This window comes from Triturus cristatus, chromosome 4_1 (genome assembly GCF_964204655.1).
Source record: "Triturus cristatus chromosome 4_1, aTriCri1.1, whole genome shotgun sequence".
NCBI lineage: Eukaryota > Metazoa > Chordata > Amphibia > Caudata > Salamandridae > Triturus > Triturus cristatus.
The window spans coordinates 264175173-264189164 of record NC_140585.1 but is presented as its reverse complement, the minus strand read 5'-3'; the positions used below and the strand labels follow the sequence as shown (position 1 = coordinate 264189164).

General features: G+C 45.5%; 1 protein-coding gene across 3 annotated transcripts in view; it reads left to right on the top strand.

Annotated features, from left to right (window-relative positions):
• CREB3L2 (cAMP responsive element binding protein 3 like 2) overlaps positions 1 to 13784 on the top strand; it is a 288341-nt gene extending 274557 nt beyond the window's left edge. For all 3 annotated transcript variants that reach the window (XM_085652011.1, XM_085652010.1, XM_085652012.1), the window contains 3 exons: positions 6338 to 6464; positions 6668 to 6890; positions 9895 to 13784. In XM_085652011.1, coding sequence (XP_085508137.1) covers positions 6338 to 6464; positions 6668 to 6890; positions 9895 to 9970 — 426 coding nt within the window. In that variant the 3' untranslated portion in view covers positions 9971 to 13784. The remainder of the gene's footprint in view (positions 1 to 6337; positions 6465 to 6667; positions 6891 to 9894) is intronic.
• The last annotated feature ends 208 nt before the right edge of the window (positions 13785 to 13992 follow it).

Here is a 13992-nt window from a genome sequence, read left to right as displayed (position 1 = left end):
TCCTGGATATAATTTCAAGGGGCCACGCCCTAGAGTTTGTGAAGGTTCCTCCACGCACACCCCCATCCGGGCCACCACCCGCCCATCTCAGAGAACTAATCAAACAAATCCAAATAATGTTAAACAAGGGTGCCATCGAAGTGGTTCCGAAATATCAAAGAGGGTTGGGATTCTATTCCCGTTTTTTCCTCATACTAAAGAAATCAGGGGAATGGCGTCCGATCCTCGATCTCAGATTGCTCAACAAATTTCTCAAGACTCAGTCCTTTCGGATGCTCACATTGAAGGACATCCTCCAATTCTTTTCTCAGGAGGATTACATGACAACGATCGATCTGCAGGACGCATATTTCCATGTGCCCATTCTACCGCGCCACAGGAAATACCTACGGTTTCGAGTGGGCCACAGGGACTACCAATTCAAAGTCCTACCCTTCGGACTCTGCTCAGCTCCGCGGGTCTTTACAAAATTCCTAGCCCCGGTGGTGGCTCACTTACGACAAGAGGGTATTCAGATATACCCCTACCTGGACGATTGCCTCATCAAAGCTCAATCCTCTCACCAGGCGGCCCTCGATACCCAGCGCTGTCTCGATCTGTTTCAGTCCCTGGGGTTGTCGATCAATGTACAAAAATCTCAACTCACGCCGACTACGTGCAAGACTTTTCTCGGCGCTTGTATCAATACGAGCACAACCATGGCCTTCGCTTCAGCAGAACGTCAGGAACGGATTCAACAGCTTGCGAGCTCCATCGCAGCAAAGCAGTCAGTTTCAGTCCGCATATTAAAATCCTTTATGGGAATGTCGTCCTCATGCATCGCTTTGATCCCTCTCTGCAGACTAAAAAGTCGCATCATCCAAGAGGAGTTAGACAAGCAGTGGCGCCAGGTTTCCGGTTCCTTCAACGATCAGGTCGTGGTGTCACCCCGCATGGCTCAAGCGCTGCATTGGTGGACGTGTCCTGCCAACATCGCAGCAGGAACATCCTTTCTGTCGTCAACCCCAGAACTCGTCCTTACCACGGACGCATCCATGGAGGGTTGGGGCGCACATTTTCAAGATCTATCCGTCAAGGGCCTATGGTCAGCGGCTCAGCGTTGCTGGCACATCAACAGACTGGAACTGATGGCCATTTTCTTGGCGTTGAAATCCTTCCGCCTGCAATTCCAAGGGAAGTCAGTCCTCATTCAGACGGACAACACCACGTGCATGCACTACCTGAACAAACAGGGCGGGACAAGATCTCCACTGCTCTCCCGTCTGGCGCAGAGGATTTGGAGTTGGGCCATACTCCATCAGATGACGTTACAAGCAATTCATCTGCCCGGCATTTCCAATACTCTGGCGGATGCACTCAGTCGGTCAGCATCATCAACCCACGAGTGGGAGTTACATCAACCGACGCTGGAATTCGTCTTCAACCTTTGGGGTCACCCGACAATCGACCTCTTCGCAACCCCGCAGAGTGCAAAATGCCAGTCCTACGCAAGCTGGTTTCCCCACGAAGGGTCGTGCGGAAATGCCCTTTCGATCAATTGGTACGGGATATTTGCGTACGCTTTTCCGCCGATTCCGTTGATTCCACTAGTGCTGCGGAAGATGAGACAACAACCGTGCCATGTACTTCTAATAGCTCCACGGTGGCCTCGGCAGGCATGGTTTTCGGAGTTGCTTCTCCTATCCCAACGCGAGCCCATCCTTCTCCACCTGAAGCCGGATCTGCTCACAATGAACGATGGTCGGATATGCCATCCGAATCCCAGATCTCTCAGCTTGTCGGCTTGGAACCTGAGCACCTTGAATTTGCTCATTTGAACATTCCTCCAGCCTGCAGGGAAGTGTTAGCTAAGGCAAGAGCTCCATCCACAGTGAAAACGTATAAGCTCAAATGGAAGCGATTTTGTCATTGGTGTGCTTCTGCCCACATTCATCCTGTGCACGCTCCTCCAGAACACATTCTGCCGTTCTTCCTACAACTAGCGCAGTCTGGATTATCGCACTCTACCTTAAAGGTCTTTCTAGCGGCAATATCTCGCTTCCGACAAGATGGCTCGTCCTCTCTCTATTCATCCAGAGTCATACAACAATTTTTCAAGGGTCTCTTCCGCATGTTCCCGCCCATTCGGCGTCCTCCACCCACGTGGCGCCTGAACATCGTGCTGGCTCAGCTTATGAAGGCGCCCTTCGAACCTATCCACTCAGCGGATGTCAAATTTTTAACTTGGAAAGTGGCCCTCCTCCTTGCTCTGACCTCTTCCCGCAGAGTCAGTGACATTCACGCTTTTACAATAAAGCCTCCATTCCTTCAATTCAGATCGGATTGTGTCATCCTCCGCACTAATCCGGTTTTTATACCTAAAGTGCCATCCGATTTCCATCTTAACGAACCAGTGCTTTTAAAGACTTTTTTCCCGCATCCACAAACCCCGGCGGAGCAAAGCTTACACTCTCTGGACTTGAAGAGATGTCTAAAATTCTACATTAGCAGGACTCAATCCTTTCGCAAATCTGACCAGTTGTTTGTGGCCTACGGGCGTGCTTGCAAAGGACAATCTGTCACCAAACCTACTATTGCCCGTTGGGTTTCATCAGCAATCTCTTTTTGCCATCAAAAGGCTGGTAAGCCTCTGTCTTCGGGAGTGAGAGCCCATTCAACGAGGGCTATGTCATCTTCCACTGCCCTGTTCGCTGGTGTGCCCATCCATCAAATATGCCGGGCAGCTACGTGGTCCAGCAGGCACACGTTTACGAAGCACTACTGTCTGGAATCCATTAACGAAGCAGACACGGCTGTGGGACAGGCAGTTCTACGAAATCTGTTTAAATAAGGTGAGCCTCTGCTACTTCCCTCCTCCTGGGGTATTATTATTATTATTATTGCGCTTTAAATACATTGTTTGTATTACATGCAATATCAATACGGCTTGGTCAGCCGAATACTGTTTACTGCTTACTATTCTATTCAAGCATGTGAATCTATGAAAGACACCCCAAATACTGGAGAAGAACAAATGTTACTTACCTGTAAACTGTGGTTCTCCAGTATTGGTGTCTTTCATAGATTCACATGCGACCCACCCTCCTCCCCTCAGAGGCTCTCTTCTCCTCTTTCGGCTCTATGGTCACTCTCGTGCTCGAAAATCTGAGGGCCTGAGCCTCTGAGGAGAAGGTTCTAGAGGGTGCTAGCGCCTGATTGGCTGGAGTTTGGACTATAAAGTGACAGTGATATGTTAGCAAAGTGATTCTTTTTCTCTATGCTTTCCTATGTCTCAATGCTATCCTATGGTATTTTTAACTTGATAGGTTATTTGAACTATATATATATGTTTATTTGGGTATGTATATACTCTTATGTGGTTAGGTATGTGTATATGTATATATACATGATACTTATTGCTTTTTATATATACCGTGGGACTCCCACTTCGACGACGGGGAATATTCAAGCATGTGAATCTATGAAAGACACCAATACTGGAGAACCACAGTTTACAGGTAAGTAACATTTGTTCTATCACAAGTGGCGGCCTCGCGGTCCCATACGAACCCAGACCTCTCTACCTAGACGGCAGTCTCATTCGACAGTTCATCCTATGATCACCATAACATACAAAAAGGGAATCAGTCTCACTATTCATCAGATCACACAAGGATTGCCAGTTCGGGCATAGCCTGTTCTCAGGTTTGAGGGGCTCCTCTTTTCCCTTATTCAGCTACCACTTACCTGATCAGGGTTAACATCTGTTCATGTAGCCGCAGCTGACTAGAAGAATAGGCTTCCCTCTTATACAAGAACACACACAGCACATGTTGGTTCACTACAAACTGGATACTTTATTACCCATTACATACACAATCACATAACATTACGATATAACACATAACCTGCAAAGAAAAGTGAAAGATTAAGTTGTACACTCTAATAAGAAAGGGTCGACATCACCTTAGTAGTATGTAGCCTGCACTCAGTGGTCATCTAGGCTCCCTTCTCGTCTGGGCCTCGGCTCGCCTGGAATCACCCTTCTCCGAGTCACTGGGACCTCTTCCTTATCGGCTACTCTCTCCTCTCTGGCTATTCTGTTAGGAAAGCATCTGTCTCTTAGCTCTTCTCCGCCTTCAAGATGGCGTCTGTCTTCCCTGGAATAAGTAGTAGCTCTACTGCTAACGGCTAGATGCCGCCTACGGACTGAACATGTAACTGCCTCAGACTTTCACTAATATAGAGGTGCATTTCCTCATGGAAAATTCCGGCCCGTAACCTGCCGCCCACCAAATTCTTGTACCTCCCCGTACCAAGGACACGTTCCCAGCCGGCCGGCCTGATGTAGTGTCTTCGGCATGAAGAAAAAATACAATCCTTCGATAAGGGCCGGCCTGAACCGGTTCTCTCCAAGCGAATAACACCTCATAACTAAAACATTACGTTTGACCTAAAAGAATCCCAAGCTGCCGGAGCAGAAAGAAAGATGGAGTCTCTCCCGTTTGAGGCCTACCAGGCCTGAATTCAGCACGGCTCCATGAAATACCCTCACTACAGGACAGGTTATCCCTAATACTAACGAATCTATCCCCTAGGCTATGTGTGCAAGCCCTGATCTATGGGGAAGAGCACAGAATCATGTCGAAGTGCCTAGTAAATAGGCTCCATTCACTACTCTAACCCTTAGGCTTGAATGGTAAGAGACTGAAGTCACATTCAATTACCTGTTAATACAGGAAGACCGGGAAAATCGAGCAGAACACAAGGCCAGTATTGCTTATGGGGTCATCCGAACAACCATTTTGATAATTATGCCCATAATTATTTTAGATTTTTATTCTAAATTTGCAGTTTCTATTCCAGAGTTCTGTCAACACGTCTTACACATGCTCGATGCAAAAAAAAAAAAACCCATAATGATATTTTACAGCGTTACCTTGTAGATTTTGTGTCGTGTGTTAAACAGTGGTTGCATTAGACCAGGATATCAGCAGGTGAATCCTTGATTGCTTACAACTTCATCAGAGAGCAAGTGTGTTCCTTAGTTTTTCATGAATCCAAGAGGTAAGGCAGCAACTTCTGCAATCTTCAGCAGTGTCCATTTTGCTGTTATTTGCAAGGCAACAACATGGAACCCTTGTACGTACCTCTGCCAAGCAAGTATTGCATTCCACCCTCAATCTCATTTTCAAGCAAAGGATCAGCGCACACTTCAGTTTTTTCTGTGAGCACTTGATATTTTAAACTCCGTGCATTATAAGAAGATCCTGTGTTGGATAAGATAAATTGACCGACCTGCAACTATAGATCTCCAGTGTATTTTTTGTAGGTTCGCGCTCGACTTTTCAAAATCCAGTTCCCTTATGTTCCAAATAATCCTATCTTATCCTAATTGACCATTTTGTGTTTAAACTTGTTTGCGACCTGCTTGCGCATGCAAAATGGCCCAGGGCCATGTTCAATTCCTAAATAGCAAGTCCCAATTTATTTGCGAGTCGCTATTAGGAAGGGGCGTTCCCTTTCTTATTGTGTCCGCAAAGCAATTTATGAATGTTTTGTGACCGCAATTGCGGTAGCAAAACACTCGCGAATTACCACCCTCTTCAAGAGGGTGGTAATGCAGTCGCAATTTGACCCCTTCCACTTTGTGACTGTCTCTAAAAATATTTTGTAAGGGCAGGCAGTGGTCCCAGGAACCACTGCCTGCCCTTACAAAATTAAACAAAAACGATTAATTTTTTTTTTTTTTTTAAATGCCTCCCGTTTTCCTTTAAGGAAAACGGGCTGTGTTTAAAAAAACAAAACAAAAAAAACACTGCTTTATTTAAAAGTAGTCACAGGCATGGTGGTCTGCTGAGCCCAGCAGGCACCGTCCCCGGGAGGGACTGTCATTCCCAATGGGCTATCAAATTGCGGTAGGCTCATTAATATTCATGATCCTCACATTTTGCGACCCCATTGGGATTCGCAAACAGTGTTAAACACACTGTTGTACATGCCAAATAGTGCCTCGAAATTGCGAGTTGCAAATGAGTCGCAATTTGTGAGGCGCTATTTTGCAGGTTGTACATCTGGCTCAAACATTGAAAAACCTTAACTGTCAAGTGTTTAAGTCGATACGGTAATTGATCTTGCCTAATGTTATATGTAAAACAGAACATAAATAATTTACAAATAAACTGAAATATTTCCATATCTAGTCTTCTGCGGAATGTCATAATTCGGAGCATTTGAATCTGTGCATGGCAAAATTGCCACATAATTGTTCTTAGCATACATCACTGTATTTTTCTCTTTGCTCCCTCCTTATCTGTTTGTGATTTGTTTCTTGAACTATTTATTGTTTTCGTCCTAGGTGGTAGTGCTTTGCTTTGCAGTTGCCTTTGGAAGTTTCTCACAGAATTATGGGCCTTATCCCTCTGCCACAAAGACAGTGCTCTCAAGCCAGCATGCTGCGTCAGAATCCTATGCAGCCTCCATAGGTAAAAGCAGCAGGGGTTGCGGATTTTGTGTGGGGGATATGAAATGTCAAGAAGGCGTGGATGCATAAGGGAGTCAAACAGGGAGGCAGTTTTATTATCCTTAAAAATAGAAAGTGAAAGAAAACGTGCAAGTGTGCAAATGAAAGGTTTTTTTCTTACTTTTTAAGATTCTTCCACCTTACCTTTGCCTATTTACCCCTTAGTTCGGTCACGCAACTTGTTAATCTATGAGGAGGCTCGCCTGCGGGATGAGCAGCACATCCCCAAAGGACCGGCTGATGTCTGGGACAGACATGTCGAGCAGCCGCTGAATGCACCTCTTCTCCAGGAAGCCAGGTCAGGAGCCCATGACATGGACTCCTCTTTTCTAATATCCACCGAAACCCAGCTCGAGAAGTCCATACTCTTGGAGCTTCAGCATCACAGGTACGAACCAGCCCTGCTGGTGTGTGAATGTGTGTGGAAGGAATGCTGTTCTGTATGAGATTCTCTCAATATGTTTCCAGAATGCATGCAGTGGCGCAAGTCCTTGATCCTGTCTCCTTTCTTTCATTGTGGAGAGGGAAGTTGAAGGCTATCTCATCTCTTCTCTAAGAACTTCCTTGTTTCCTTCTTCTGAAAGCTAAGCGATCCCACTGATCGTGGGAGTGCCTGGTCTTTTTTTCAGTTTCGTGGGGTGTTCACCATTGACAGGGCTGAGGGCTTCTATTTCTGTTCGAGTAGTGTATGGCTGCCTTTAAAAATCTCGTGACGATCAGAGTGTTTACCCTTCTTGGCGCGCTCGCCTGGTGAGCCCTGCAAACCTTGAGTTTTATAAACCCAGAGATCATTTGATAGGTTACCCATTCTAGGAATGGGGAAAGGCATTCGTATCCTGGTAGGTCATTGTTGACACTAAATGATCTTAAAAGAGGTCTACATGGTGGACCGTGAGGGCTTAGCCACATCATTAATGGAGACGGCTTTTCATATAGATGCACAGAGCGATACTTCAGGCTGTATTCTCTCAGCAGCTCTAAACGAGGCTGTGAAATAACAAACGTGCCTGGATTACCGGTCTCACTCCGCCCACATATCTCATCATTCACCCCTCCGTTGCCCCCGTGTCCAACCTCTCGCCTTTAGGACTTCCACCAATATGTCAGTGCTCTGTATTTCCTGATTTCCCTTCTTTTCTGCCATGCCTGATCTGCAAGCCACTCTTGGTCCAGTGAGTCTCTCTTCCTTTGTTGGCAACCTCCCTGGTCCTCCAGGTGTGTGTGATATTCACCACCCTGTTGCCCCCTCCAAATCTTGCCCTCCTTGCCACGCAGTTGTGGTCATTCCTTCTTTTCCTCTTACATTCGCGCCCCAGAAATGGATTGGGGTGATTTGAGGGGAATGTCCAGGGGTTCCTGTGCATGTTGCAGTGTCTGCCTTCTGTTCACGTTTCTAGTTTCAGGGATGGCTGGATGTGTCCTAGGTTTCCATAGTGCTTCCTGCGATAAGCCACGTCCCCTTTGCATAGCGACATGTTAGGTGATGGGAACACCAGCTCTCATACCTTACCATCAGGCATGGCACATACAGAAACAGGTGGGAAAGGAAGATTAAAGCGCCATGTTTAAGTATATGTAATTTAAAAAGTGCATAGACGCTAAGGAGAAAAGATCTAAAACCACATTTCGTTATTAGTGAGGGCAGCCCCGGTCCTGGCACCAATTGCTTCCCGCAGGAGAAGTAAGATGCAATGGGGTATGGAGGCTCATTCCCGAAAGTAGTAAATGTAGCTTGAGAAATCTCAGAACGGATCACTACACGAAAAACCCCAAACCATACATTTACTTATTTTACGAATGTAAAAGTAGGCTAGCAGCAGTAGGCGCAAACCTCACAACTCTCACATACGCTCCCAGGGCTGCTACTTCTACTGACTGGGCACTAGAGCCAGGCTTTTCATGAACCAGGGATGCCATCACCTCGGCGACGGATAACGGGAGCGAGGAGGGAAGATACATATTTCACATTGTACTACCACCTGGAATTGAGTGGAATGGAATGAGATTGGAGTTCTTTGTGCATGGTAGTTTTACCCCGTTCCTACGGGCATTGCCCACTCTTGATGGAGGGAATCGTGTACTAGTTAAATTGGCAGTGAACACTCAGAACATTGTTTAGAATAACCTAAAAAACGTGTTTTACTGTCGGAATATGGGAAAATTAAAATTTGCCTTGGTAGTACACACACGCAATTGCAGGTGCAAGCAAGAAGTTTAAACAAGACACTAGCGGGCCTCGAAGCAGGGTTGTATTGTCGCTAGGCACAGATGGAGACGCTGTTTCCTCATCTACTAACACTTTGATGTGACGGCCGTTTTTCAAGAATACAACTAAAACCCAAATCTCCCATTTTCAAATCCCTTCGAGTGCCTTAATATCTAAAAACCAACACGTCCTGCTGTGGTGGAAGGCACGCTCCTGTGTGTTCAATGACTGACTCCTGGAGCAGGGGCCTTACCTTTCAGGGTGCCTGTGTTTCACGCTGCTTGTAATGCCCCCAGTGACCTAGCACTGTGTAGGGAGGCACTGATCAGTGTGTGTGTTTTGAGGGGAGCCCACAGGGCTTGAGGTCCACCTGCCGGGGCGGAGCACGTACTATGCTTGCCCAATTCTTTTGCATGTGCTGGATATGATTTGGCGCAAGGCAAAGAGGCTGTCCGCATGGATTCCCATTAATATTCTGATCTCATCTGCAATTATTTGACACATTGTTGCTCCAATCCAGTGCTAGAAGGTGTTTCCTGTCAGGGTTAAAGATTGGCACGGTGTGAACGGGCACTGGTCCTCGGTACCAGTGCAAGGCTTGTGGAACTAGTCCAGCTGGATCATCGGATTCCTTCTCAGTGTGATGCATTTTTAGCCTTGTGTTTCAGAGCAAGCTTTTCAATCCATCCTTTTATAGGCACGGAGGACACAGAGGGGTCTGAAAATGGTTCCCTCTTGGTAGAGATCTGTAGGGCTTCTGCTGCCTTGTGCTGGCATTAGTGTATGCATATTCCATTTCGAACCATCTGACAGCAACATTTGCCCTTACAATTCGTTTGTCTGACCTCCCATCCATAGTTATAGTACTTATTTTTGTGTTGAGAATTGACCAATCGGAGAGCGGTACACAAACTCGCACAAGCAATCAAAGACCATTGCTTGGGTCCTATTCATAGGGTATTGGTTTTGGTGCATGTGGTTTCCTGAGGAGGCGGGTGGTGTTGAGTACACAGTGCTGAGTGGTTGAGGTGATAATGTTGAGTTTTTGGAGTGAGAACAGAAGCCCTTGAGCACCTTATCACCCAGTGCTATTCATGAAATGTTTATTTGTTACAGTTGCAGGTACAGCTATATAATGAATTGAACCTCCTCTCATATATTAACCAGTATCTGTTCTCTCTTTCAGGTTGGGCCCCGACCTTGGGCTAAACGAAACTTTAAAAATAATTGGAATTGACAGAAGTGTGAACGCCACATCTTAGAAAAAGTGCTATTTTGTTTTGTCCCATCGCCCCTTGCCTCCACCCCAGTCCCCTGGACTTTTCTTCTCTCGGAAGGATATTAAACTGTGCTGTTAATTATAGGGGAAGGTGATATTAGTTTAACTCTGACAACCCTATGGTCATCACCCCAGATGATTTCCCCATGTGCCCCTACTCTCACTACCCTGACTCTTCACCTCCAGGGATGTGTGCTTTTTGAGGCTGTGCCCCCACTGTTCACTCCAGAAAGAAATGGGGTTCAGGACGGTGTTTCATTCTAAATGAGACCATCTTCAACTCCTTGGCGGCCTTCTGGGACCTGGACTCTTCGAAGAGATTTTCATCTAGCCAAGATGAGACATAAAGCCACTCTCCACGGAGGACCACTGGAGGGCTGTGTGTCTACCCACCACAAAACAAACCAAGCCCAGAAAGGTTTGCTGTGATTGTCAGAAGGAAGCCATTGGTGGACTGGAGATTTAATCGTCGGTCACAGCGATTACAACATGACCCACAAGCAAGCAGCGAACTCTATTTTGGAAGTTGCATGCCTCTGACTGGGCAGAGGTCAGGGCTTTGAGTAACATTAAGGCTAGCCCTTGGCAATCTGATGTTAAGACTCATGCAGAGAAGACTAGTTGATATGGGAGAGGAAGTGTCAATCAAAGGGCTCATGAGTAGACTGAGGGTTGGAGTGTGAATCTATGTTGCACTCTGTTTACGTCATATGTGTTAGTATTGGTACACCTACTTGGCCCTCTATTTCTCCTCACCACCTCCTTCTCTGGCGGAATCTTAAGTGTGTGATTTTCACCAGGTCTCCAAGTTTCCTTGGAGGCGTGCCTTTTGCGAGAAAAAAGTAATATTATTTTGATACCATTGTAAATATTATTTATTAGCTACCAGCATGATTCTATTTCCTGACACAGCAACTTCAAAATACCAAAATAGCAAACGTTCCAGCACTGCCAATTTCAATAGCAAATGTTTTTTCAGGCCTGCCAAAGAATTACCCACCACACTGACATTGTTTTCACTGATATATATACATCTGCCCTCCCAGCCAGAATAATTCGACCATATACACTAATATATAAATATATATATATCTATTAGTGTATATGGTCGAATGCTTCTGGCTGGAAGGGCAGACATACCCTATTGGGGGATGCCCTGACTGCAACAGTAGACTTACTGGAAATGCCTCCTAGTTCACCATGGAAGACGAAGTCTGTGATCTCAGCAGCTCCGTGCCACACATTTGGACAGTACTGTAGAGGCAGGTTAGGAGGGCTTGCAAATGTCATGCATATATGTGGTATTCTAACTCGTGACTGTCACGTACCTGGATTTGATAACTAAATACTTAAAAAAAAATAATAATGTAAGGAAAATATTATAAAAAAGCAGTATCTTCTTTTTTCCTATTTATAAAGAAAAAAGTAAATGAAGAAATGTTTTAGGTGTTTCTCTGGGGCCTAGGGCCTGCTTCATTTTCTCACTTTGGTTTTGTCTGTTAATACGATTTGAACTGTTTGATACTTTTGGTGCCCCCTTCAGCTTTGTCCTGGGATCCAAACCCCTCACCAACATTTCCTTCACGTTTTCTGATGATCTCTTGCTGTGCGAGGTGGAATGTGAGTGGGATAGAACAAGTCTACCCGAAACGCGCCGGATCTATGTCTGTCCATCCCAGTTACCACATGCTCGGCTTCATCTTTGCGCTTCTGCCTTTGCATTCTTACCACTAGCTTTCAGCCAGAGGCAGCCTTGAAAGCAGTAAATTGGTGTTTAATGCTCAACGTTGGCTGTCAAAACATCTCCATTTCTAACTAGTAGAAATAAGCCCCTGAGAATGCATATTACCATCCGTAGAATGGAGTAGTTGAGTGTTGAGATTTCAAATGGATGTTGCAGCCAATCAGAGGCTGAGAATAGATTAAACGGTCCATAAAAATACTGATTCGGTCTGTTAATCTCCATCTACTCATTGGCTTAAATGTAACCAGTGACAATGACCAGGGTGAAAGGCTTGCTTAGTGTAGAGCTTTACCCATGCCTTTTGTAAGGGGCCTTGACTACTGAACATGTATTTTTGCATGTGGTGATGTCTAACGTTGATGTTGCACCTGAAATAATTTTTATGTTGGGTTTCTTGGAAGTGACTGAATGAGAGGTATCATTTTTATAGTCCACACTGCACAAACTGCTTCTTGGCATTGATCATTGCCACTAACGGATATTGACCAAGGCGTGATTTATAAGCTGCCATCATACTGACCGATGGAAAGTCCCAATTTAAGGGCAGCCTAGAGAGCACTGGTTGGTGCTTCGGGTACACTCCATAATGTGTCCTTGTACTGGGCTCCAGTGGTGCACATTTCAGCTGGAGAGCCTGCTACCTGGACGTGAGTGTAGTTCTGGTTTTACGGAGACGAAGCCTTGGTGCCATTTGTGATGCTGGTTTTGTTTCTTTTGGGTCCTATCATTACACAGGCCTGGTTTGCCATCTGTGTGTAGTGTAGTATAGACAGCAGAGCAAGCAGTGTCTTCGCTGCAGTCCTAGGTTTTCGAAACAACAGGATTTGCCTGTTGTGCCTGGTTCATTAAAGTTCTTGTCTGAGGTTATAGTTTCAACTCCCAAATGAAGTCACCATTTGCAGCTGTTGTTCTGCTTATCCCTGGAAAAATCATTGCCTCTCCATGCAAGAGTTCTGTCCCTTGACCTCTGGACGTTATGTGTAAGATGAGGCTGGGTGGACATGCTCTCTCCTCTCTGGAGCCAGGTTCTCTCATCTGGCAGATCATATGACATCTCTAGTGAACTTGCTCCTGTCTGGTTGATCTAAAGTATGTGTCTTTGTGCACATTAGAGTGGTGGTACTAGACCTCTCTGGACATGTACTTATGTGTGAGGTGTCGCAGTATCTCTTTGGACATGGTCCTGCTGTTTAGATCTGTACTCTTATTGTATCTCTTGCATATGTGAACGTGTCCATGCTAAGTGTGGGTGCTGTCACTGTAAGTCAATGAACTTGCACAGTGTTGTTTTAATATACTACCTTTCAGTGAATGTTCCCTGTTTGGAAGATCTTGGTTCTAGCTCGTTGGACAAGCCCCTGCTCGGTAGATGTTTGCTGTGTTTGTGTGGACAGCCTTTAAATCTTTACTGACATTCCTTTGTTATGTGTGGCTGAGTCTCTATGGCCAGGCTTGTGTTGTTGACCCTGTATCTTTGTGGACTTGTTCGTGCTTGAGATAGGTAGGTCCCTCTGGACATGCTCCTTTTTGGGTGATGCACAAATAAGGCACTGCTTGGTAGGTTTAATTCTGTGTGTCCAGTCATGAGTCTGTCAAACTGATGCCACGATGTCTGTATTGGCAAGCCCGTATCTGGTTAGTGTTGTAATGTCTATACGGACATTGTCACAATGTCTGTACGAGCATCCCTATCTGGTTAGTGTCGGAGTGTTTCTATGATCATGCACCACTCTGGTTCCTCGCAGTATCTGTATGGACATTCCTGTCTTTTTTTATGTGATCCCACCTGGCTGGTTGCCTATAATGTCTACATTGACATGCTCGTATTTGATCGGTATCAATGTGTCTCTGCAGACGTTTCGACTTGGTTGGCAGTCTTTCCAGTGCGATTATTGGTTTTAAAAATGTGTGCAATAGGATTATTGCAAAATGTTTTCCAAAATTGGAAAAAATGGTACTGCAGATGTTTTGTAGGTTGTTCTCTTTGTAGTCTGCTAAAACATAAATGTTATTTTTCATGTAATGTAAATAAATATTTTTCCTTAAAAAAAAATCGACATTTTTCTATTTGTGTTAATGATATATTTCTGCAACCTTTTTGTTGCCATGCTGATTCCATCCTCCAGCCAATCGGGGATATGGGTGGGGGCAGCAGCATAGCGTGGGCTGCCAACACCCAGGGCAAAGCAAGTATTGCACGGCGCAATGTGAAATTTGTGCCTCTAAGAATTGTGCGCCCGGGGCAACCGCCCCTGCCCCCC